The 27690-nt window shown below is 46.1% G+C and overlaps 1 protein-coding gene across 2 annotated transcripts in view; it reads right to left on the bottom strand.

Annotated features, from left to right (window-relative positions):
* LOC127056474 (gamma-aminobutyric acid receptor subunit beta-4) overlaps positions 1–25969 on the bottom strand; it is a 116989-nt gene extending 91020 nt beyond the window's left edge. For both annotated transcript variants that reach the window (XM_050964351.1, XM_050964350.1), the window contains exons 1-2: positions 25837–25969; positions 21238–21326 (exon numbers count right to left, since the gene is read on the bottom strand). In XM_050964351.1, the coding sequence (XP_050820308.1) occupies positions 21238–21326; positions 25837–25916 (169 nt within the window). In that variant the 5' untranslated portion in view covers positions 25917–25969. The remainder of the gene's footprint in view (positions 1–21237; positions 21327–25836) is intronic.
* Positions 25970–27690: the final 1721 nt, after the last annotated feature.

The following is a 27690-nucleotide window of genomic DNA, read 5'->3' as shown; positions in this document are numbered from 1 at the left end:
TTATAATATGGGATGGCTGTAATAAAGGGGATTGTTAATTAATGCCATTTACCTGTATCATGATGGTGCCTAACAGCCCCAATCCAGATTGGGGCTTCCTCGTGCTAGGTGCAGGAAAAACATTTATTAAAAGACAGGTCCCTGCTCCACAGACAAACCAGCAGTAACAGACAAACATAGAGTTAGTTCAGAAATGCTTGACATAGCCCCCCAAAAGTGTTATGACTTAGCATTTGGGGCAGAGGTGCCTGAGAATCAGAAGGGGTTATTATTGGTTGTGGAGCAGGGATAGCGGACCATGTGCCAGGAAAGCAGAAGTAAAGGGTTTGGGGAACTGATTTTATCTGGTGTCTCTCTGATTTGTGGTGACGTTTAGAAGCAATGAGTTCAGCTGGGTCACTTAAGCACCTGCTTAAATCTTGCCAACACAATCAAACTTGAAATACACATTAAACATCCCCAACCCCTTTTCACCTGTTTTTATTCCCTCTGCATTTGTGTGACTCACAGCTGACTTCGCCATCATCCCTCCAGCCTATCGCAAAGCACACAGTGAGCTTGTCCTACCAGTGCAAAAGCCAGAAACATCAAACATTTACAGAGGTTGATATAAAAGCACTCCCTCCAGCATTCCTGTCAGAGTCTGCCCCTGTTCCTAGCAGGCCAGGCCTTACCCCACTGTACACTGGTCTGGGCATGGGGCAAAAAATACCCGGGAATCAGCAGATGGGGGCTAGATTACAGGTTTAATGCACTGCCCCACATTGCCAGGTGAGGGATGAAAAGGTCCAGGGCCGGGAGCTGGGGTAGGGGAGAAAGGAAAATGGCCCCATTCTTGCCTTGCTGTGATGTCCTGGCTTTGGGTGGTAAGAGTGAGTGTGGTGTTGCCTTCAAGTGGCTGGTGGCAGAGATAAGATAAGGGACTTACTACTGCAACTACCTAAGGAAATTCTCTTTCAGTTCAAGTGCTAAAAACATGCTTTTTTGGAGCTGAAAGAGGTGTCTGGCCCACATGAAGGGTTTGTCATGGTCAGATTTCCGGGCCAAAGTCAATACTAGAGGTCAGAACTTCGGTTGGGGTTCTAAGCAAAGAGTCAGAATCCAAGCCAGAGCCACAGTCTCTGTGCTCATGCTCCAAGCAACAGAACTCCAGTGTTGACAGCAGTAGTAGAAACCCCACAGATTTGGGGAAAGGCAGGGTAATGAATTCAAGTGTTGCAGAAAAGCACACCCAATTACTATCTAAAATCACACCTCTTCCTGGGTAGCTAGGGCTAGATGCCTGCTTCTTCCACTCCAGAAACACATGCTTTTAGCCCTTGAGCTAAAGGAGAATTTCCTTAGGTAGCTGCAGTACTAAGTCTCTTATCCTGTTTCTCCAAAGTTCCAGGAGTTTGGAAGCAGTGTCAATCATGGCAGCTCACTGGGGATCTAAATTGTTGATTCCTAATACACCCCTTGGGCTTATATGGGGTAAAAAGGCCAATCGGGAGCCTCCAAGGGAGTCACTTGGGCAGGACCTTTCATAGTGTATGTCTGCTGCAGTTTGCAGCATCTGAGCAGTGGCCAGGTTATAGCTACTGCGGTGTGGCAGTGTCTATTGTCTGGTGGCTCTGCTGACCTGCGTTTGAGTCCTGCTTATTCTTATTGGGATGGGGGACGGAATATCTCCTCACACCCACTCCCATCTATTCACACCTCTGTCAGACTAAGCACAAGATAGCCCTGAGTGATGAAGCTAATGATGAGTTCCAACTGGTGCTGTTCTACTCTCTTAACAGCATGGCTTTTGGCCAGTAGCCAATCAGATTGCTCAATTTGCACAATTCATTTAATAAGGAGGAATATTAGGGATGTCCCATGGGAAATGGAAAGTTAGAGTGAGCCGTTTCCAAGATACAGTAGAGTACTGCGTGGGGGTTGAGACAGTAATTAGGACTCACATAAAAAAACAGCATCTTCTGTATATAATCCTGCCATGTTTTTGCTGCAGTCCTCTCTTGTCTCACAAGCTAAGAGAGGCTTGGGCTAGCTGGGTACTCATACAGAAGAAGATTTCTGTTGAAAACCTGAGCCTACATGCATTGAACCAATTGCTCAGCAGGGAGCCAGGAGGCACTGTGCTGCTGGCTGTGCCACCTTTGAGCTGAGACATAAAACTGACCACTCGTACTCATTAATATCCCCTTGCACTCTTTCCAAGCGTACAGGTGTTAACCTTGTTGTGATGGCCAAATTCCAACAAGCTGTTGACCTAAATTTCCCCTGCAGATTTGAATGCATACAGTATTTTTCATTTCCTGCCCTCAACTGTTGCATAGTGTTGCTGTGCACTATTGAACAGCTGCTATGTTTCACCCCAGAGAGGGTAGCATTGCAGTTGTGGGTGAAGTGAGCCCTATATCAATTTGCAAGGCACTGCTGTGGGATCCTTCAGAAGGTGAGGTGCCCTGCTGGTATAAATGTAACAATCATTATTTTGTGAATATTCCAGGGAAAGCCGAAAACTAGAGAATGCCATCCGTGAGGCGCAGTGGATTACTGAGGCTATCCCATGGGCATTTTTAATGGATTAGTGGGGATTAAAGTGGGATATTGTGACTATCCCATGGAAATTTGGAAGTTAGAGAGAACAATCAATTGGCTGCAATAGACTACAAAAGCCATCCCGTGAGTATTGAAGGATTATAGAGGAAGCTAGATCGAGGTTGATTTTAAAAGATGGTGGTAGGCAAGTATCTGAGCTGAATAAAAACAAGGTATCAATTGTGCAGGCTTAAAACAGAGAATGAAAAGCAGCAGAAAGCTAATTAACTGTGGGGAATTCCTTTGCAAGCCCTCAGGTCATCCAGGCACTCATTCAGCCTCATTATAAGCATGCCATCCCATTGACTTCACTGGGACTATTAACATGCTTAAAGTTAGGCATGTGCCTAAGTACTTTGGGCCAGGTTTACAAAGTATTTGGACACCTAACGATGTGGTGAGGCACCTAACAGGATTTTCAAAAGGGCCTAAGCAGTTTACACACCTAACTTCCATTGAAGGTCATGCTGTGTATACTGAGAAAGGTTGCTGTCCCTCAGATTTGCAGTAAGGTCCCATGGCTCCACTATAAACTCCCTCTTCACCCTCCAGGCAGGTAAAATACAGACAAATATACCACTGGTCTAGTACATTTCCTAGGGCTTGATTAACTTATAAGCATTATGGGAGTCTGTTCTTCCAGCATCCAGAGGACCGAAGAAGTTTTCCTTTGGATCATAGGATGCTGTTGATCAACTGGATCACTGTCGTTCGTCTGTTATGTAATGCACCTTTGCTGTGCTCTTTGTGTGTCAGTGGCTGAGCCCAGGAGGCATTGGGTGTCAGATTTCCAGCACAGCTTAGCTCTCATTTCAGCACCTAAATAAGGGCCAGATTTTCAAAAGAGTTCAGCCCACTAGGCGCAAGTAGCTAGTTGCCTAAATGGAAGTTGATCTCCTCAGTCAATCTGGCCCCAGCTGTGGGTGCTGAGCTGAGTTCCTTTGGAAACCTGGCCCTCTTTTCCTACGGGCGACTCTGCCATGCTCCCAAGGAGGGACAGAACAGTCAACATTTCACAAGGGCAGCTTTCTCACCATGCTGTTCCCTCCTCCTTTATGTCAGATTCATCCATCACAATACAGGGGACTGTGTGACTCCTTGGACAGATGAAGATGGTGGATGCTGGCACAACAACGCAAACCCAGATGATGGGATAAGGGAAAGAAGATGACAACAGGGAACTATGTTACACCGCCTGGCCCAGGTCCACTCAGGTCAGCATGGGGAAGACAACAATGGGAGCAGCCTTGAACCTGGGTCTCCATCATGGATTTGCAGCTCATCTCACAGTTGATTGCTGGGTTTATTTTCAGGCTGCTGTGTCCCTTATTATAACTATTTATACAACTGCAGTGCCTAGCTATCCAGAAGGAGAGAATGTCACCAACTGGCAAGGTGGCAGCTGCATTCACCAGCTGAAACAAGGCTTAGATTTAGAAATCTTCAACTTGAAGACCAAACAATGAATGTTTCACTCTAATGTTATTTCCATCTTCCCACGTGGGTGTGAAAGCTGGAAAGCCAGCCAAGGTACAGACGGACGTCTAAATGTCTTCGAAAGCAAACGCCTCAGAAAAATACCAAGTATTACATGGAATCTAACAAACACTAAGAGCCATCAGAGAGTTCCAGGACCCCATTCTCTCCAAAGTTATTCAGACAAGAAGTTGGAAATGTCTGGGACGCATGTTAAGAATGAAGCCAGAGCATGCGCCATGACAGGCATGCCATTGGACAGCTGGAGGGATACACAAAAGCAGCTGACCAAAAGAATCCCTCTGTTGAACAGTACTCAGAGAGGGAAAACTTAAGGGACTTAACAGAGAGGACATGCAAACAGCAGCCCAGGATGCACAGGTATGGCCCGGCTTTACTTGTGCCCTAAGTGACATCTGACCCCATAGGAAGGATGCAGAGTGCTTAGATCAGAGCCTTATGATGGTGCTAGGTGCTGTACAAACAAATGAGGTAGTCCCTGGCCTCAAGAATTTACAGTTTAAATAGACAAGACAGATCATGAGTGAGAGGAAGGCAGGATTATTGTCCCCACACACAGGGAACAAAAGCATAAGGAGATTCACACCCTGATCCAACCTATTGAAGTCAATCAGGCCCTCTGTGACTTGTCCATAGTCACACAAGAAGTCTGGGACAACAGGAGGAAGTGAAACCCACAAGACCATCCTTCCTCTGCCTGGCAGGGCTTTTGTGGATTTCACTACCCCGCTGGCTCCCAAGTATGAAACTGCAGATAAGGGAAATGTGTCTGATGAAAAGTACATGTACTCATGTGACATGCATGCCCAAGTCTGCAAAGCAAACCAAGGCTGATGGGTCTACTTACCACCCCTGACTATGTCCTACTAACATATTGTCATGCAAGCATGTCAAATCATTCCTTGATGTTTAATCCAACATAAAAAGTATCTCTTTTTTTAAAAATTCACTGAGAAACTTTAAGATAATTTAGTGCTGGATGAAGAGCCCTAGAGACTGAATTAATCTATTTAGCCACATAATGGACAGTAGCTGTGAAAGCTGTCCCCATATTGCCCCATCAACATGCCTTAGTCTTATGATTACCTTTAAAGGTCATAGGGGAAGTGGGTCTATGTGATTGATTCATTCCTTAACTTACTTTCTCCGACTGTCAACAAAGGAGCCAATCGATACCAAACATGAGGGTTCCGGTATCAACCAGCAACTATTAATCAATTAACAGTTGTCATTCACTATAGATCAGGGCTGGATTTGAACCCAGGACCTATTGGTAGGAAAACATTTGTATATATTACCAAGCCCTGAGTCATCCAATCCCTTCATGCAAAGTGAGTTGAACCAAATTAATTTAAATAGGTTAATGCAAACACTTTGGTTGATATCAAATCCATTACCCCATTATGAAACACTGCAAATATTTGTAACAAGAAAATCTATTGACTTGTCATATTTATCAAAGGGGCAATGGGAAGGTATTTTTTCCTTTTTTTAATTTTTAATGAAGAAATCATACTTCCTATTCATCGTTCACTCACTCTTCTGTTTTACAGGATATCACTAGCTCCAGCTCCATTTCAATCCAGCACACGCAGCACAGAACAGCAGTACAACCTGATGGCTGAGAACATGCCAGTTTTCTATAGATATTGGGGCCTGGATTTTCAGGATCTAGCTAGTAATTTGGGGGGCTCCAATTCCAGCGTTTGCCAAACTGAGATACCGTCAAGAGGGTTGATTTTCAGAAAGTGCTAAACTCCAACCCCTGAAAGTCAGTGTAAGCCAATGAGCCAACTCACTGTCAGATAAAGCTCCCAACAGTGGCAGAATTTCAGTCCCTTTCTTCAGGGTTTTGATTATTTAACACTATTAACTCAGCTATATCATCCATGGATTCTATAGCTCCTTTCTGAAACCCACACCTGCTCCTGGCCTTTCCCCATTACACCTGCTCTCTACAGGTATTTCCTACCAGACTGTCTACCCGACTGAGACAGGGGACCCATCGTAGGTCCTTCCACTAATCCTGCATTTTCCTTCTAACTGAGCAGGCTCCCCCTTATAGGGAGCATTGCCTCTGAGCTGTCACATGACACTTGACTCACCAGTTGGCCAGAGACTTGAAATAAGGCACTGGGTCGTATGTGTGGCTGCGTCTCAAAACTGTCAGGCCCCTTTAAGATGCAGTATTGCCAACCCCGAACATTCAAAAATCATGAGCCAGGCCTGAAAAAATCATGAAACTGGTTTAAAAATCATGAGATTTTCTTAGAAATCATCAGAATTTTAAAAAATAATAATAAATTTGGGATTATTTTTCTTTGCCTTCTGATGTGTGAACCTTTAGGGTGCACTCAGCTCATATTCTCCACCTTTTCTTTACAATCTATAAATGTTTTCTTTTAATGAAAGCAGCAGTTCATCCCTAATGACTTGACTTCAGGAGCTGCGGCTTTAAGAAAAACACCAAAGATTATGTGACTTGTGCTAAAATCACAAGAGTAGGTAACAGTGAAGGGGATTCAAAGTGGGCACCCAGAATCTGTAGTCGCTTTTGAAAGCGTCCACCACCAATGTGCTGATATTATGGTCATTTCAGCAGAGATTTGCCTTACATAAATGTCCTGAAAATTTATCAGCCTTTTCACAAAATCCACTTGCCCAGCCTTTGCCAGCACAGCTGATAATAACAAAAGCTACTAACAGTATGTCACTTGCCCATCAAAAGAATTACTTGCCTGGGGTGCTTGGGTGATTAGGGTTTTGTAAGGCTGATATATATGTAGACATCTTCTACAATTCTTCAGAGTGATTAGCACACATTATTAATCAAGGTGCCTGTCAAATTCAGCTCCAACTTCAAAAAATGAAACTGAGTTAACAGTGCAAAAACCAGAAACACATATGGAAAACTCCTGCTTTACGTCCTACTTCTGGCATCAAACCTCCCCCCCATTCCCCAAAACTTCCTTCCCAGGCTGAGACAATTCCGATGAGCTCCTCTCATTTCTGGTAAACATCAAAGGAATCGTTCACATTAATGATTAATTGTATTCCCCTTTTAATATTTCTGCTGACATCAGACTCAGGAATTAAAGGAACTCTGGCTCAGATTATGGATGCAATCGGCAATATTAGTCCTCCCCTTCCCTCTTTGTTCTCACCAAAGGTCTCATTCAGAGCTCACTGAAGTCTACAGGAGACTTCCCATTTACTTCTATGGGCCTCTAATCTCCAGCTAACAGGAAGTACCTATTGTGTCCCTTTCTCCAAACCACGGTCAACACTTTTCTAGCACAAGGAGCACAGATAATATGAGACCCTGTTCTGCCAAGACATGGGCAAGCAGGTCTTATTCACATGAGAGGAGCCACTGATGTCAATGAGCGTGGGCTACTCATGTGTGTAAGGCAGGGGTCTCAAACACGTATGTGACCCGCGGAGTTATTTCCTGCGGCCCGCCATAGCCACCAACTCCACCGGCAGCCAAACTCCCTCTCTCACCCCGAGCACGCCGCGTTCCCGCTCCTCCATCTACATCCCGATGCCACCAAACAGCTTTTTGTTGGTGCTTAGGACTTTCTAGGAGGGACAGGGGAGGAGCGGGGATGCAACGTGCTCAGAGGAGGAGGCAGAGAAGAGGCAGGGCCGGGGCCGAGATTTGGTTGGAATGGGTCAGAGAGGGGGTGGAGTTGGGGCAGGGACTTTTGGGAAAGGGTTGAGATGGGGCTTGGGGCGGGAGGGAAAGAGGCAGGGCTTCATGGACTAGACGAGCAGTCTGAGGTATGAAGTTCCACATGTATAATTCTTTGCTGTGAGTAGTTGGGAAGAATGTTTGTTAAAACTGGCAACATATTTTACATGAATAGTTACTGTAAAAAGTTTCTGCCATTACAGCTATGTTGATAGACTGTTAGTGTAGATCAGCATCAGTGATACTGACCACATAAGGAATAGTTACAGGTGTTTATATTTTATTTAAAAAAACCCTCTTTGCATTATAGTTTTGAAAAAGTTAACACATTAACTTTTAATAGCATACTATATGACTCTGCATCTTTTTTCATTTTTGACTATACTTTTGTATTGTATGAAAAGGTTTCAGTGATGCAGCCCTCAGGCCAATGTACTAGTCCTCATGTGGCCCTCGTGGTGATTTGAGTTTGAGATCCCTGGTGTAAGGCTTTGCAGGACTGACCCCACATAGGGTGAGGTTATTAAAAGTATTAAGCACTGTCCTAACTCTGCTGCCACTTAAGCCAATGGGAATTTTACCCTTGACTCCAATGGGGTCAGAGTTAGGCTAATGTTGAATGCTTTTGAAAATCCCTTCTGGAGCCATCTCCAGTCTGGGGTCTACAGGTGATGTGACTCACCCCCTAGGTACCACAAGGAGGACCACCCTCCCCAGTAGGAAGAGGAGAATTCAGTCTCCATGTTCATTCAGTCCTGAGCTTCAAGGTGCACTGCCTCATCAATGGATTCCCAGCCATAAACATGAAGGCTCACCCGCTTCTGGAGTGACAGGGGAATTCAAAGCCCAAACCGACACCCAGAACTGTAATGGATGCAAGACTGAGACCGCAATCTCCATGTTTAATTTATTGCTATCGTCTCAGCGAACTCCCCAGCATGGACTGGTGCAAGAGGGGAATCCACTCTCCTTTGAGTCCTGGCCTTCCCCCTTGCACAGCCTCATTAATGGACCCCTTGGTATGACCTGGAGCAAACACCTTTCCCTGGATTTAGAGAAAAATTCAGTTTAACCAACACCCTGCAAACCTCCTCAAAGAAGAGGTTTAAAGAAGGATTTTCTCACTAGGGCAAACTTATAAACAAAGAGACCATTTAAACAAACAGCAATGAATGGGCTAGTAATTCTCTTTGCCATTCCTGGAGAAATGTGCATTTCCTTCCCACACCTGCTCTGGCCTGGGCCCATGGCATAGCCACACTGTGACATCATAGTCTGCTCCAATGGAAATTAAAATGATAATTTGGCATGATCATTTCTCAGCCGGGTAAGACAGACTGGCCATGATGGGAAACCTTCCTTTAATTCCAAGTGCTTTTGATAATAATGTATCACTGAAATAACACGTGACATACTAGCTAAATGTCATATCTCCCTCTAGTGGCTGTTCCATGTAGTGGATAAAAGTCTAATACTGCTACAGGCTGTTGAAGTTATTCTGTTAGCTCAAGTAGTAGAGGCCTGTGCTCTGGTGCTGAAGGATCTAAAGTCAGTAGTTACTGACAGCTTGTGGTGGGATTTGTTATAGAAGCTTATGAAATGTAAAGGTCAAAGTCGGTGGAGAATTACATCCTGCCCATTTTTCTTACTACATTATTTACATATACAGTTTTTCATTATTCAATCAGCTCTGGGATAGTCAAATAATATTTGTGAATTAAATTATTAGCAATTCCCCTCTCCCCCCATCAATCAGAAAATAAATTATCAGTGAATAAACTTGTGATACAGTGTACTTCAAAGCTATGTCAGAAAGGTGAATGCCCCTATCTGCTCCCCTTGCTGAGTTCACCAACTAACCCTAATTAGAGAAGGAGTATGGTAGTGGCTTGGAAACCTGGGCACTCCTGCGTTCTACTCTTACAGTAAGGGAGGCAGAAATTCTTGGGTCTAATCCTGGCTCTTTTACTGATCTGTTGCCTGATCTTTAACAAATCTCTTAATCTCTGTGCACCCCAGTTTCCCAAAGTGTACAACAGGAGTGGGAATACTCCCCCACCTCATAGGGCAGTTGAGAGGATTCATTAGTCAATGTTTGCACAGCACAGCATCTTTACTCCTCTTTGTCACACAGAGCCAATAATGCTACAGAAGAGCAAATTACAGTCACACAATCAAAGAATCACATCCAGTTAAGCCCTGATTCCAGAATCTTTTTGCTTGGTGATGATGTCCAAAGCAGAGAGAACACAGCTTGATTTCCAGATCCCAGGCTGAGCTTGCTGTGCTGGCAGGTAGAGATATCTTGTTTTGACTGGTAAACTGAGCAAATTTGACATGGAAGTCGCTGAGGGAGAATAAATATAGAATAACAAGAAGTAATTTTTACAGAGGCTCTTTTCCAACCATAACCACACTTCAAGTCATCCCAGACTTGAACTAAGGGGTCCTGAGGTCTGAAACCAAAGCCACACGAGGTCCACTGGGCCTTGCCCCTGCCACAAGCACAGATATCTGTGATTGCACAATCAGTTAACAGCAATATTCTAGTGTCAGTGCAAGTGGAAAGGGACAGAGAATTAAAAAAAAAGGTCAAAGACAGAGATTTCTCAACTCCTACCACAAGGGAAGGGAAAAATGCTGAACACAGAAGAATAACCCTTTTGTATCTGAATAACACTGTAGTGACATCTGAACCACCATGAAACGCATAGCCTGCTTAGAGCAAACTGATTCCCTTGCAGACCTGTAAAGAAGACTCCCTTGAAGAGCTCTGTTGTCTTATGTGCAATGGGAACAGGAACAATGGGTTTGAGCTATGGAATACCGATTCGCTGAACAGCTCTATGCTTGCTACAGGGCTCTGCTTTCTAATGTATTTCACCTTTTACACACATGGAGTTAATTCATTTAATGGGTTTTGTGCCACTGTCGAGTGCAGCATTTGTTTAAAAGCACTCAGCCATTTTCATATACACTTTTTAACAGGTGCATGCAAATATACAAGCTTTCACATGAACTGTCCATATGTGTGTACATAGCTAAATACACCCCCTCTCATGGGTTACCAGCAAAGATTGAACCTCTGACTTTCCACATCAAACTTCAGCCCTTGACCTAAAGGAACTACATGACATTACATTAGTAGGCTCTGATTCACTATGTGAACCAGCCTCTAGAAAGAGAAATGACATACTTAGCCAATGTGTTACATATATAAATAAAGCCTCTGTACCTCAGTTTCCCCAGCAGCAGAATGGAGGTAAAAATATTGACTTATCTCATATGGGGGTTATGAGGTTTTAGTAAAATAAGGATTGCAAAGTGCTTTGAGATACTCTGATCAAGAGGCAAGTGAATATTTTTCATTAACACCTCAATTTTTAAATTAAATCATTTAGCTGTTTGGAGTTTTTTGCACACCTGCATTAGCTTTCTGGGAATAGTCTGGTAGGTGAGCTTGCTGGCAGGTATGTGCATGGAAACAGTGATTTTTAAGCAGATATTAGAGAATATTCATGGAAAGTGAATTTAAAATTCATAATTAGGAGCATTCAAACCAGAAATCTGAATCTAAGAATGTCACTCACCCAATCAGGGAACAGAACAACACCATGTGACCTATGAGGCCACTCAAAACAGCTCATATTTTGCATAATGAATAATCACAACAAACTGCTTATGACCAATCTACAGATCAAGAATCATTCAGCCAAAAACCTTCAGTAATGAATAAATGTTATTAAATCACAAATTGTTCATAAAGAGCTTGTGAACAGGAAAGAAAAGGCAAAAGTCATGGAAGAAATGCTATGTTAAAAATTATTCACCTCGCTCTGAATGGAACTGTATAATCAGTATAGACAAAGGCTTATGTTTCAAATTTATGAGTCAGGTGATACTAATAATAGTAATTATAATAATGTCTTACCCATTTATAGACAGCCATCTATCTAAAAGGATCCCAAGGCACTTTATAAACTACAGCACAGGTAAACAAGAATCAGTTAAACCACCACTGAAATGCAGCCACCCAGGGTTGGAATGAAGTAGCAGTAGAACAGAATAAAGTCATGGTACCCAACTGTTTCAGAGAGGAAGTGAAGAGGAAAGCATCAGGCGAGTTTAGGGAGGTGGAATACAATTACTCAAAATAAAATTTGGCCAGAGCCAGAAAACAAACATCATTTTCTACTGCTGTATTCGGCTAATTGATGACTACAAGCATCCAGGACCTCAGTTTTATGTCTAATCCAGAAGATGGCACCTCTCACATGACCCATAGCTACATAATAGGGAAGTCCCACCTATTGAATCACCAATCCAACTTCATAAATTGCCAGAGTTTTCCTTTCACATCACTCACCATGTTCCCCATGTGGCTTGGCATGTGAGACCCCAACACAGGCCTGGCTACAATCAGCGCGGGTGTAATAGCATACATGTGTGACCTGAAAACACCATTGCCCAAGAGCCAGGTTGGGAGACAGGAGAGCAGGGCTCTGCCTGGGTGTAAGACTTTGGGCAAGCCACTGAAAATTCCTTTAACCTTTCAGTGCCCTTCCTGTGAAATGGAGATAACAATATTTACCTTCTAAGGGGACTGAATCCATGGACACCGACACCATGTTGGATAAGCCCCAAGCATTATCCCAGGATGGACAAAGGGAGCAGCCTCAGGTACCTTGGCATTAATGTATAACCATGTGCCTAACTCCTTACGCTACAACACCACTACAGCGAAATATTTTCCAGCAGTCAAATGCTGGGCAGTGAGGGACAGATCTGCTGTCTCCCTCCCTCGCTGCTCCTGATGCATTCCCTTCAGCCAACATGGTGGCTCAGCCTTCCAGCACAGTCACTTCAGGAGCCTTGAACTACTGACGATGTTTCGCTGCAACACTTTATGCATCAGCAATCATTTATTTTTACTATTTGCGATTGCAGGTGTTGATGTTGCAGATTCTAAAGGGAATGGCTGAGGATGGAATTCTGTTGAACTCCATCCTTCCTGCTCATCACCTGAGAAGAAAGTATGGGCAGGTGTGTGTGACACAGAGGGGAGTTTGGAAGAATAGAGAAGTGTGCATGTGAGGGAGAGGAATTTGGGTCTGTACTGGTAGGAGGTGAGGAAAAGAATTTGGGGTTGCAGTGAGGACAGGTGTGTGTGTTTGTACAGGGAATCTGGATCAGAGAAGTGGAGACAAGTATGTGAATCTGAGAATCTATAAGCAGAGAGGTAAAGACAGGTGTGTGTATATCTGAGGGAGGATCTATCTCATAGAGCTGGAAGGGACCCTGAAAGGTCATCAAGTCCATACCCCTGTCTTCACTAGCAGGATCAAGTACTGTTTTTGCCCCAGATCCCTCAATGACCCTCTCAAGGACTGAACTCACAACACCAGCTTTATCAGGCCAATGCTCAAACCACTGAGCTATCCCTCCCCATCTGTGATAGGAGGGGCGAGAATAGATGTTTGCATCTGAACTAAGGGAGTACATATCTGTGATAAGAGGAAAGGGGACAGTTGTGTGTATCTGAGGGAGGGGCAACAGGATCTATGATGAGAGGGTTGAAAACAGGTGTGTCTGTGTGAGGACTGGAATGGGGATCTGTGATGAGAGGGGTGAGGACAGGTGTGTGTATCAGAAGGAGGAGACCTTGTATCTGTGACTAGAGGGGTGAAGACAAGTTTGGGTATCTGACGGAGGGGAACGGGGATCAAAGATGAAAGAGTAGGGGACAGGTGTGTGGGGGGAGAATGGGGATCTGTGATGAGAGGGGTGAGGACAGGTGTGTATCTGAGGGACAGGAGCAGGGATCTGTGATGAGTGGGGAGAGGACAGGTGTGGGTATCTGAGGGAGCGGAATGGGGATCTGTGATGGGAGGGTAAGGACAGGTGTGGGTATCTGAGGGAAGGGGGCAGGGATCTGCGATGAGAGGAAAGGGGACAGGTGTGTGTATCTAAGGGAGTGGCAACAGGATCTGTGATGAGAGGGTTGAAAAGAGCTGTGTCCATGGGAGGAAGGGGAGCAGGGATCTGTGATAAGAGGGGTGAGGACAGGTTTATGTGAGAGAAAGGGGAACGGGGATCTGTGATGAGAGGGGCGAGGACAGCTGTATGCATCTGAGCAAAGAGAGCAGGGATCTGTAATAAGAGGAAAGGAAACTGGTGTGCGTATCCGAGGGAGGGGTAACAGGATCTATGACGAGAGGGTTGAAATCAGTAGTGTCCGTGTGAGGAAGAGGAATGGGGATATGTGATGATAGGGGCAAGGACAGGTGTGCACATCCGAGGGAAGGGAGCGGGGATCTTTGATGAGAGGAAAGGGGACCGGTGTGTGTATCTGAAGGAGGAGACTCAGATCTGTGACTAGAGGGGTGAGGACGGGTTTGGGTATCTGAGGGAGGGGAATGGGGAACAACGATGAAAGGGGAGGGGACAGGTGTGTGTATGTGAGGGACGGGAGTGGGAACTTGTGATGAGAGGGGTGAGGACGGGTGTGTGTATATGAGGGAGGGGGAATGGGGATCTCTGATGAGAGGGGTGAGGACAGGTGTGTGTAGCTGAGGGATGGGAGTGGGGATCTGTGATGAGAGGGGTGAGAACAGGGCTGAGGAGCGAGGATCTGTGATGAGAGGAAAAGGGGCAGGTGTGTGTATCTGAGGGAGGGGCAATGGGATCTGTGATGAAAGGGTTGAAAACAGGTGTATCCGTGTGAGGAAGGAGAACGGGGATCTGTGATGAGAAGAGTGAGGACAAATGTGTGTATATGAGGGTGGGGAACGGGAAACAATAATGAAAGGGAATGGAACAGGTGACTGAGGGAGGGGGAATGGAGATCTGTGATGAGAGGGGTGAGGATAGACGTGTCTTTGTAAGGAAGGTGAGAGGGGATCTGGGATGAGAGCAAAGAGGACAGGTTTGTGTATCTGAGAGAGAGGAATGGGGATCTGTGATGAGAGGGGGTAAAGGTGTGTGTGTCTGGGTGTGAGGAGAGCGGGGATCTGTGATGAAATGGAAGGGGACAGGACTGTGTATCTGAGGGAGGGGCAATGGGGATCTGCGATGAGAGGGGTGAGGACAGGTGTGTGTATCTGAGGAAGGGGAGCAAGAGATCTGTGATGAGAGTGGTGAGGACTGGTGTGTGTGTCGGGGGGGTGGGAGGGAACAGGGATCTGTGATGAGGACAAGTGTGTGTGTCAGGGGGGCGGGAGGGAACAGGGATCTGTGATGAGAGGGGTGAGGACAAATGTGTATATCTGATGGAGGCGAGCCGGAGATCTGTGACAAGATGGGTGAGGACAGATTTTGGTATCTGAGGAAGTGGAACAGGGATCTGTGATGAGAAGGATGAGGACAGTTCTGTGTATCAGAGGGTGGCGAATGGGGAACAATAATGAAAGGGGATGGGACAGGTGTGTATGTGTGTGAGGGATGGGGATCTCTGATAAGAGGGCCGAAAAGGTATATCTGTGTAAGGAAGGGGAGTGGGGATCTGTGATGAGAAGGGGGAGGACAGGTGTGTGTATCTGAGGGAGGGGGAACAGGGATCTGTGATGAGAGGGGAGAAAACAAGTGTGTGTGTGTGTATGTGTGGGGGGGGGACCCAGGATCTGTGATGACACGGGAGGGGACAGGTGTGTGTATCTCAGGGAGGGGAACCGGAATCTTTGAGAGTGGTGGGGACAGGTGTGCGTGAGGGAGGGAGGGACTGGAGCTTCTATCTGTTATGAGAGGGTTGAGGACAAGTGTGTGCATCTGAGGGAGGGGAGCTGGGATCAGTGGTGAGGGGGGACGGGACAGGTGTGTGAATCTGAGGGACTGGGAACAGGGATCTGTGATGGAGCGGGGGGAGGTGTGTGTGTCTGGGTGAGGGGAGAGCAAGGATCTGTGAGGAGAGGGGAAGGCATAGTTCTGTGCATGGGAGGGATGTGAGCAGGGATCTGTGAGGATAGGAAAGGGGACAGTTGGGTGTATCTCAGGGAGGGGCAACAGGGATCTGTGATGAGAGGGGTGAGGACAGGTGTGTGCATCTGAGTCAGGGAACAGGGATTTGTGATTAGAGGGGAGAAAACAGGTGTGTGTGTGTGTGTGAGTGAGAGTGAGAGAAAGAAAAAGCGTGAGAGGGGAGAGGGGATCTCTTATGAGACTGGAGGGGACAGGTGTGCATATCATAGGGAGGGACGCAGGGATCTTTGATGAGAAGGGTGGGGACAGGTGTGCATGAGGGGGGTGAGGACAGGTGTATGTATCTGAGGGAAAGGAGCTGGGATCAGTCATGAGAGGGGAGTGGATAGGTGCGTGTGTCGGGGTGGGAACAGGGATCTGTGATGAGAGTGGTGAGGACAGGTGTGTGTATCTGAAGGAGGGGAACATGGATCTTTGATGAGGGGGTGAGGATAGGTGTGTGTAAGTGTATGCTGGAGGGAAGTTTGCATTTATAATGAGGGGCATGGGAAAGGGAGCACAGACTGTGGCATTCTGATGTCTTTGAAAACCAGGACCCCATAAACTGTAACTAATTCTCCCTAAGTATGAAGAGAGATCGGAGCAGGAGAGTCTGCTGGACCTCCATGCTTTGCAGTGTAGGGATTTGTATTTGTTCCTTAAGGACCTCCAGTCATTCCCTCTTCACCTGAGATTTCCAAACATGGTATGCAAATTCCCTAGCATGGAAAACCCATGAGCCCCTGACTTTGTGGGTGGAAGGGGGACATGGAGAAAATCTTCCTCCCCCTTCCTCTGTTCTCTGGAAGCAGGACCATCTCCTTGAAACTCTTGTGAAGTTTTGGGCATCGATGCACCGAGAGCAGCTGAGTCACTGCGTTTAACAAGGCTCCTCGCACCATTTCCTGCATCTCCTTCTCTGACCTGGGGCAATACCTTCTTAATTTGCTTTCTTTTGCTTTGGAGTTAATGCTTCCAAAAGTGAGAGGCTAATGGCACTGACTAGAGCCAGGCACTGTGCAGGATGCTGCTGTGAAAGCTTCCTGCTCTTCCTTCCCCCGTCACACCTTCTCTTCTAAGAAACAAGGCCTTTGCACCACTCTACCAGTGTGCCCCAGAGGTAGCTTGCTGGATCCTACACAACTGGCAACAGAACTCCTGATGCACGCTTTGCCTGATGGTCCAATGCTGGGAACCCGCCCTCCTCCCTCAGCTCAGCCAAAACACCCTACTCCTGCCCTCTCTCCTAGCCTGTTCTGGCTATTTCAGTACTGAGATCTCCTCTCCCCACAGACTGACATCTCTGTCAATATATCTTAGTCCTCCTCTGTATCACCCCCTTCTATTCCAGTATGGAGACCCCCCCATAGTTACGACAAGGCCTCTCAGGCTGCTCTGCAACAGCGCCCTGCTACTCCAGTCATAGGCCATATCCTAGTGAGATTTAGCACCTGAGCTCCTAAGATGTGATGCCACTGAGAGTACACTGAGTCACCCTCCATGCTCCCCCACCACCCAAGCTCCATCTCCCCAACTAGCAACCTCTGGACAGCATGGTGTAAGTCTGTCTGTCTGTCTGGGGAAGGTGGACCAAGATTTGCCAGAAGCTCCTCTCCACCCCATTCACGGTTCAGCTGAACTGATGAACACGTCACTCCCTCTGCCACAGTGCCACACCTGAAAGCCAACCTGCTCATCGGTCTAATGGGCTTCAAAGGGGGGAGTGAGTGGATGACGCTTCTCAGCCGCTCAGCTTGGCCTGGAGCTAACAAGGCATCTCGAAATTAAAAAGTGAACTGCAATTCCCAGCAGGCCTGTCCTCCTTTTGGCATTAGTTGGAGTTCTCTTTCTATCTCAGAGAGCTGGGGAACAGTGAGCGGCATTCAGATCTGTTGAGGCACAGTGTCCTGGGTAGTGCACAGGGATACTGGGATGGGGAGGGCCTGTGCCTTAGGAAAGATGGTGGGGGGGGCTTTTCAGTGAAGTCAGGGCCCCCAGAGAGATTCCCTTTGGAGAGTGTTTTCTCTTGGGGGGCGGGGGCAGCGGGGAACTATCACTGATTGGCTGGTTTCTAACTCTCTGGCCACCTATTTATCTTACATCAATAGAGCAGTGTGGAGGGGATGCAGAGACGATAAAACATGGGATGCAGGGAGCAGAGAGAGAGAGAGAGAATGTGAGTGTGTGAGGGAGGGGGAATTTGGCCTTGTAGTGAGAGGGAGCAGGCAAGTGTGTGTGGGAGGGAGAGGAATTTGGGTCGTAACTTGGGGCTGGTGAGAGGGCGGAGGGTGTGAACAGTAGTGGCTCTATCATCCCTGGGATGGATGAGGATACAGAGATCTGTCTGGAGTACCATACAATGGAAAGTGGGATAAAATTCTGCGTATGAGAAAGAGAGAGAGCAGGAGCTAGGGGAACTGGACTGTAATAAGGGGAGGGCAGGATGCTACTGGCCCAGAGAAAAGCACCATGACTCTTTGGAAAGTCTGAGGGGTGCTCTGGCAGCTCCCTATTGCCAGGTCAAGGTGCGGCAATGGTGTGTGGGAGCATAGTGGAGGTGGACATGCACTAACAGATAATACCACAGGGATGACAAACTGGTATCACTGACAACTGTAGAGTGTGGCTTGGCCAGCCACAGCAGCTCTGTGCATGAGACCTGCAAGGTGAGTCCTGGTTATCAGGAGGAACTGTACTTAGGTCCGCATCCTCTAAGGTGTTTAGGCACCTAGCTCAATGGTTGTGAGGTACCTGAATATTGTTGAGGTTCTATGCCCTTGTGCCTCTCTGATCTTTGGCATGAGGGTGGGGTGTGGAGTCAGAGCAAGCACAGATGCCCATAGGTCCCTGCTGGAAGCCAGCCTAACCCCTCTGGTTGCTTGTGGGCCTGAGTTCTGAGGTACTTTCCTGGCTACTACACATCCCTGGGAGAAGGTAGCCTTGCTCCTAGACAGCTTCCTGGGTCTTACCCAAGGTGTAATTTTCCAGCTTCATCTACTATTTATGGGATAGGGTGGAAACCTCAACCCCTCCATGGCAGGGATATGAATGAGGTAGAAAACACAGTGAGTCATATTTATCCCCTGGTGTGACAGCACTGGCCTCAGTAGAATTGTGTCAGGGACAGATTTGGCCCAATATCTCGGGGACCCAGATAACTGTGGGGACTGGTGCTGGTACATGGAGACTTTCACCTCCAGCTCACTAGGTTGATGATGATTGAGATGTGTCACTATCTCCTGACTGCTGCGGGACCCTTACTTAGTCCTGGGGCTCAGTCCAATTCCTACCGCTACCATAAGTTCTCTTATTTCAGGCTGTGCAGGGACAGAGGCAGAGGACTGAACCATCCAGAGAGGCTGAACACCCCCTTTCAATCTGGGCGTGGCAGTGGCAATGGCACCATGTGGAAGAAGCTATTCTTTCAACCCAGCTAAAGAGGGACAGTGTGCGCCATGGGGTTGCTCTGCTGGATGGCCACTCAAGTAGGACAAAGCACCAGATCTGTCTTTCAACAGATCATGCATGACTCCCTGCCCGCTCTGGACCCCTGAGCCATGTTCCATGGAGAGACAGGATAGCCAATCCTCCACAATCACCACTGCCCTCACCCTCCGTCCATTCATGTTGCCCCTGCACAGAGCTGGATCACCTATTGTGTTTTACTGTATCCTAATAATCCCAAAGGTTAACTAGGCAGTTTTCTTGCCATTTTTATGGCATCTCTGAAGTTCTCCACACATAAAATGTGATTGCACCAACTTTTGTGACTGGGGCCAGCCAGCTAATAGGGAATGCTTTGTGTTTCCCCAATAAACCTTTTTCATCAAGCCCTCCTGTATTCCAGATTCAAAGAGGTTCCATTACCTCCTGCTCGCTTGCTGAGCGCTGCTACCCTCCCGAAGCTGTGTCCATTTAAGTGAATTCCAGGATGTACCACTTTGCACCATTGAGGAGTCATTTTAAATGGGAGAGTCTCTCCCCACCTCAAGTCCTTCTTGAAGTCTGCATTTCAGCAGCTGATTATACTGCTCCTGCCCTTCTGAAAATCCCATTCCACCAGCAGGGAGACAAGCACGAGAGTGGGGTGGAAAGACTGTGTGTGAGGTGGAGGGAAGTCTGAGAAGATTGTTAAATAGAGAGATCGTAGCTAGTTTATGGAGCAGAGAGAAACTGGGGTGCTTAAACACTGATTCAAAGCTCCTGGAACCCAGTGGCAATCTTCCCATTGACTTCAGTGGGCTTTGGATCAGGCCTGTAATGGGAGACCTCTGTCCCACACCATCATTGGCACATTTTCCCCTTGAAACCAAGAACATGAATCTGCTTTTCAGCAGTTGTTTCCAGAAGGGCCACTCAGTCCTCTGCAACTCCCAGAACTTATGAGATGAATTCCTACCTATAGGGAAAGGGAAATCACCACCCAACTAAGGCTAAAAATAACCAAATCAAAGTAAGTACAAGCGAAAGTGCCCTGACACTCACATCATAATCTAGTTCCTACTATTAAGTGGGCGCCAATAAATACCCACTGATGGGGCTTCATGGCCCTGTAATTATTTCCCCACCCACCCAAAAAAGAAAAGAAGCCCCCTTTCTCTCTTCCTCTTCTTTAATGCCTGGGGGGCTGGAAAGCCTTGCCCGTGGGAATCAGCAGACAAGAATGTCCCCTACAAAATGGTAGTGAGATCGCCATCTCTGGAAGAAATATTTCATTCTGCATCCGTAGCAGGAGGCACGGAGCATTCCAGAGAGACCACATTAACTTCCTGGTATTTCCCATACCACCTCATTAGCTGGTATCCTGGCAGACAAAACATCAACCTGGCCAGTGGACGATCTGACCAACTCAGGGACAATACTGCAAAACTCACTGTATGCAGGGGGAAGCTAGTTATAGCATTGTACCATGTGGCGGAGGGGTAAGAGGGAGATATCCAGTAAGCCAATGTCACAGTGAAGTCTCTACAGAAATGACAGAGTCCATGAGATACAGACTGTAGGGTTGCTGAGGTTTTTCTTAAGCTTTTGGCAGCCCATGAATGAGGTTAAACCCAGAGCAACACAGTTTATCCAACTGCCGGACAGCCTGTTACAGGGGTCAGCAGCCAGCGAACGATCCCAGAATGCCAAATGCCGGGACACACATACTGTAGAGAAGAGGACAGGGGTAGGGGGAGCAGAGATGTGAGAAAGAAAGGAAATGGGGAGAAGGTGAGGGAGAGCACAAGGAAGGATTTATAGAGAGAATGACAGAGAAAGAAAACTGAGGGACAGAGGGCAAAGGAAGCACAAGGAGAGCGTAGGACGGGGGGGGGGAGGGCAGAGAAACAGCAAAGGAGGAGAGAGAGGGAGCATGGAGAAGGGAAAATCTCACAGGTTGATACATGTTGCTAGCAGTTGAACAGGTAGCACCAACAAATGGAGCAGTTGGCCTCTAGTGCCTCTGCTCCATTTCCTCCAATCGCAAACTACCCCAGCGCGAGAGAGAACGTGGATCACCATACCTCCGAAGTCGGGTCTGAGGCGGACGTCATACCCCTTCAGCAATTTGTCCACAATCTCTTTCACCACAGAAATATTCCCAGTGGATTGGCTGAAACAGAGAAGAAGAAGAAGAAGACCTTGTCATTGTCCCTATACAGGAGAGGCATGTGGAGGGCCTAGGCAAAGGGCAGACGCATTCCCTGGCTTGCAGGCTGAGCCCTGGTGTGCATGCCCAGATGCACACATGCTCCCCGCCTCACAGACGAGCTTTTCCTTTCACAAACATCCCCTCCCTGTCTCTCTCACAGTCGTAGCCCTCCTCTCTCACACACACACACGCACTCACTGTCTTGCACTCACAAAGCTATCCTCGCACTCTTTCACACTGCACATGCCCTATCAAATACAAGCCCAGCTGGAGGCTGCTGGGGATCCCATACTTTTGGGACATCCATGCAGTTTAAAAAGCCTGTGAACCAATCCCTGGAGGGGGTGGCACACAGGGGCTATTAAATGGGCACTGTAGATACTCATTCTCTTTCTACCACTGCACACATACACACTCTTCCCCACTTACTGTCTCTGTCACATACACCCACACTATACTATACACTCACAGCCTCCATCTTTGTCACACTTCACAGCCTTTCAACTTCCTTCTCACTCACACACCCCTCGTGTTCTCTCATACTGCATACACACTCACTCTCACATACTGTACACAAATCTGCATCCTCTACCATACACACATACAGGGCTTCCACACTCCAGTCACACACACACACTGTATCTCTGTCAAACACACAAAGTATACACAAATTTTCCCTCTCTGTTACACACCTCCATGCGCTGCCTCCCTCTCACCCTGCACACACACTTCATCTCCAACACAATAGCCACTTTCTGTCTCTCACATACACTATATACAACCCAGACTTCTCACACCTAATACACACTTAACTCTACATGCCCCCTGCCCAAACACATTCATCTATACAATCTCCTTTTTGCACTCAGTGCAAGGAGGCATTCTCTTGTGTTAGCCACACACAGAAGATATCTCTCTCCTACACACACACCATAGATCTATGATCTTTGGCCTCTGAGGATATATATTACACAAAAGCAGCAAAGAATCCTGTGGCACTTTATAGACTAACAGACGTTTTGGAGCATGAGCTTTCGTGGGTGAATACCCACTTCCTCAGATGCATTCACCCATGAAAGCTCATGCTCCAAAACGTCTGTTAGTCTATAAGGTGCCACAGGATTCTTTGCTGCTTTTACAGATCCAGACTAACACGGCTACCCTCTGATACTTGATATATTACACAGCAGCTTCTAATATCTTCTTAGCAACACAGACCTAGAGAGAGAGAGGAAGAGTCCATCTTTGGCTCAGTATGCCTAGATAATGATATTTTCCCTACCAAGCCCTGTGTTTTCCATCTGGAGGTTCGGTAGCCTCCATTGCTACTGGAGTTCCAATTCTTTCCAGCTATATGAACGAGAGGGATCTCCTGCTATAAATAGTCCTAGAGGCAAGGAAAGTGCTGGTGGAACATTAGGAAGGAAGGAAGAAGCTACAAGAATGAAGCTCCATAATATATATAAGTGCATATTGTTTCCACTTGAGTGACCCCCAAACCCAACCATAGTCCCAGCTCTGTCCAAGGAATAAGCCTTGTTTTCCATAGAGCTTGGGTGCACATACCCTCATCAAACAACATTCTTTGCAATCCTAGGTTAAACTCCAAATCCCATGAAACAGACAGATCTTTCAGGCCATCTGTCCTTCCACAGCAGATCCGTCTAAGATGTAAAGCTGCAACACAATACTACCCCTCCTGCCAACGTGTCTCCCTGAAGCTGGGGGGTGCGTTGACATGTCCGCATGCCCCTGGTGCGTACAGCTGGCTGTGATTTATGCTTATGGATTTACTGTATGTGAATATGGATCTACATGCACATGAGTGCTCAAGTCAGTGTGTGTGACGTGTGCAGAGATCTGTATACACAGGTGTGTGTACGGACCTGGATCCTCACGCAACTCGATCTGAGTGCATGGATCAGCATACGAATGGCCGATTCTGGGTAAAAATATAGATCTATGTATAATGTAAATCTGGCTGCACAGATATATGAGCATGTATAAAATATATATGTATAGGTGCATGAATCTGTGGGTACAGGTATATGGATATTAGTGCATGAGTGTGGGTCTAGGAACATGGGTAAATTGATTGGTGTGTGCATGTGTTATTGATCGGGATGCATGAGCCTGTGTGTGTGCCTGGATTTTCAATGCATACACCTTCAGTCAGAATGTGTATGTGTGAACATAAACCAACATATTTATCTGGGCACAATCTAGGCACATGGATAAACTGTTCAGTGAATATGCTGATGGCCATGTGTATATGAGCTGGATTTCCTATACATGTGCCCCATTTGTTTAGGTATGTCTTTACACAAGTGTACAGGAAAATGCAGATATGTACATTCTCATACACTAGTCTGTGCATACATAGGCTATGGACATTTGCATAGGTAAGTATGTACCACATGCACATATAGATTTATGTGTGACTCTGCACGTATTTGTGCGTGTATGTGTATATGTATTTTGGGAATCTGTGTAAGTATGTATATGTGCACACTCTGGATACATGCATATTTATCTGTACGTGTGTGTGTGCGCAATTAGGTGCATGGGTTTTCATATATGTATATAATAATCAAAATGCTTCAGGCTTATAGGATGCTTTTCTCAATGGAATTTACAAACTTTTATTTATCCCCACAACGAGCCATGAGGTCAGAAAATATCATTACCTCCATTTTACAGACAGGGAAACTAAGGCAGGGACCGAGTACGCAATATACCCAAAATTACACAGGAAGTCTGTGGCAGAATTGGGACTAGAACCCTGATGTCCCATTCTTTCCCACAAACTACAAGTATCTCCCACTGAAGTCAATGGGAGTTACTTGTATCCTAGGAAAGAAAAAATAGGGCCAAGGTCTCCTGCCTCTCAATCCTGTGCCTGTACTGTAAGGCCATCCATCTTCCTCTGAACAAACAATCTGTGTAATTACACAGGATTTGTGTGTGTGGCTGTAGCTAAGAGTAAAATCTTTATGAACATGGGTCTGTATCCATGTAGGATACATAGACATTCAATGTGTGAATTGTATCTTTGGATATTGTACACCTGACGCTCAGCAGGTGTGCATGTGCACTGTACATGTAGGTACACAGCCAAATGTATGGATCCTGTATGTGCATGCAAGATGCTTAGTGAGCACAGATGTGTGTGTGTACATTATGTGCATGAATTTAGCTTTGTGTGTGTGTGTAAACAAACACGTGCATGGGCATATATGAGTGGGCAGGATCCACATATGCATGTGCGTTTGCATGAGTGTGTATATTTTTCAGTGTACAGTGTATGTGTCATGCATTAAGCAGTAGGAGGAAAGGGATGTGTGTGTGGGCATGGATCTGCCCATGTGCATATGTGTATGCATCTGTCTTTGTGTAAATAGGAAACATAGATCTCGGTATATACAGAGATGTATATTTGTGCCTGGACCTGTAGATGTTTTAATGTAATGCATTATTATATATGCAAGGATGTGTGAGTATATATCTAATACATAACTACCCTATTAATGCACTGATGAGTGCATTCTGTGTAAATGCACATATGTGTGAACTGAAAATGAGTGTGTATACATTGAATGTGTGTGTTCAGTGGACACATACTTATGCATACATGCATAGAACTCCACATACATTGTCCACTATGGATGTGTGTACATGTGTGAATGCATGGATCTCTTGTGTCCATATATATAGTCATATCTCTGCAGGTATGTATGCAATACATTACTAAGTAGGCATCTATGGACACATGCACTGCATTGCACATCTAGTATACTGTCCACTGTAGATGTGGTATGATGTGGTATGATATACTGCATGAATATACACGTGTGAGTATATATGGATGCATACATGCATAGATGTGTGTGTATGCATTGGACATAAACATATATGGTTATATTTACATGTATGCATGCAATGAATAAGTCTGTATGCATGATGGATGGATGTATTGCATCTGTAACACACACTGTATAGCTGTGTGAAGACACACAGCATGGACATGTGTGAGTGTGGTTGCATGTGCACTGTGTGTGTACAGACACAGGCATGGCTATGTCAGGGTGTATGTTTGTTTTTGCATGTATCACTTACACATACAGACCGCTGCTTGCGCTTAGTTCCATCTCCGCTCGCTGGACACCATGTTCCCAGCACAAGGCTTCATTTTGTCAATTCCCCCCAATTCGCGTCAGTTTCGCTTACAGTAGGAGCCTCTGATGCAAACGAGCTGCGAGGTGAGCTCCGTCTGCAGAGAGCTTGCTCTAGATCCCATGCATGAGCATCCCTCCTCCCCCTAAAATGCAATTGACTAGGAAATAAGAAACAGGAGGCATCAGGAAAGCAATTTAGGGGGAAAGACCCTCACCACCACTAACACCAAAGGAACCCAGCCCACTCCTTCAAGCCCACCCCATCTGTCCCTGCACCCTGGAAATCAAATCCTTACCTTTGCGCACAGCAGGCGAGACAAAGCGCTGCTAAAGCAGAGACAAATGCACTCAATCTGTCTGCCTGAAATCTCCACATTTCCACAAACACGATGGAGGAAAAAAATGTTTGGAGGGAAGGGGAAGATCTTCTGAAATCCCCCTCCAAAAAAAAAAAAAAAAAAAAGAATGACAGAAGGAAAGAAGACAACAAATAATTTCCTTTATTTTAAAAAAAAGCACAAGACAGTAAAAAAAAATGGGGGAAATATATATTCCCCCTCCCTTCAGTGCCAGTCAAAGAATTCGCCTCTTCTTCCTTTCAGCATCCTCTCAACAAGAGACATCCTCTGGCAATGGAGAAAATCCCAAGAGAGAAAAATGAAGTGTCCTCAAAATGGACTCAGCAAAATGTGGAATCAAATCTCACAGGTAAAAAAAGAAAAAAGAACCCAATCTCCCCTGAACTCTCCACTTCGATTATTTTCTCCCTGCTATTTTGCCATCCAGTTCTGCAGATGTTGCATGGCTCCTGTTATCCACCTTCAGAGAAGAGGAGGAGGAGAAAGTGTGTGTGTGTGTGTGTGTGTGTGTGTGTGTGTGTGGTGGGGGGGAGGGTGAGAGTTATCTAGCAATGCAATTTTATTCTGGATTTCGTCTACCCTTTATTCATCTGTTTGCCCTACTCCTCTTTTTTTATTTTATTTTATTTTTAAGAGGGGGGGCTTTCAAGCCCCAGGGTGCTTTTATTTTACTTGCACCCTGATGCTGGTGACTTGGATGGATTTTGTGAAAGGGTTAAAAAACAAACACAAACAAAAAAAATCCAAAAAAAAAATCCCTGTATACAGAAAGAATTGCTCTCAAAAACAGAGCTGCATGTCTCCTTAATGCTGTTGCTGCAGCTCCTGTAGAGTTTTGCTGCTCATTGCAAAGTCACAAGAGGAGGGGAGGAGAGAGGGACTTTTGTAGATTGGGGAAGGGAAAAAAATCTATGGGCAAATTAGGATTCTGACGTCATGGCTGACAACATTAACCCCTGCTGGTTTGGAGAGGGAATTGAGGGGGGGAATGTTATTTTGGGGGGAGAGGATAAGTCTGGAGGAGAGACGTTTCAGTTGACAGAGCAGATCGCTGCCGTGGCCATTTGAAATAGCCTGCTGAGCTCACAAAACCAAACCTTTTCCTTCAATGAGATCACGGAGGAGAAGGAAAAGCACGAGTGCGTCTCTCTAACCCATGGGGCTAAGAGGCCTGATAGCATTCCCAGGAAGCCTTTGGGGAGAATTCCTAAAAGTTTCTGGCAGATGATGGAGAGAATCCGGGAGTTCCCCCAGGAAGGAGAGACAGTGACCCAGAAAAAGTCTCTCTCTTTCTTTTGCAATTAGACAGGAGTGGAGATATTGGCCCAACAAAGCACAAGTTTGGGGGTCTGAAATTCTGGAAGGACTGCCAAGTGTCGGCTAATTGTGCTGTGGATTTGCCCACTGAAATAGTAATGACACAAAGCAAACAGTCATCCTCATGATGCTTTCCTTATCAGCTATGGATCTTTTTCTAATAAAACCCCATAAAATAAAACAATAACCCAGCCCTACTGGCTAAAATACACAGCTGCAACCTTTCCTCGAGGAATTTTTTTTCCTGGGAACAGGGCATGAATTCCGGCAAGCCCTTGAATCCAGAGCCGGGAGGGTGGCCTGTTTAAGAACATAGGAACTGCCAGGTTGGATCAGAACATGGGGCCAGCTAGTCCAGTATCCTGGCCCTCACCTCTACCAGCTGCTTCAGAGGACAGTGGACAAGTTTCTTCCTAATCTCCTCAGGCAGAGTCTGGTTTATGCCCTGAAGCATGAGGGTCTATATCCTATCCA

This window comes from Gopherus flavomarginatus, chromosome 8, assembly GCF_025201925.1.
Source record: "Gopherus flavomarginatus isolate rGopFla2 chromosome 8, rGopFla2.mat.asm, whole genome shotgun sequence".
Taxonomy (NCBI): domain Eukaryota; kingdom Metazoa; phylum Chordata; order Testudines; family Testudinidae; genus Gopherus; species Gopherus flavomarginatus.
This window is presented reverse-complemented; position numbering and strand designations above follow the sequence as displayed.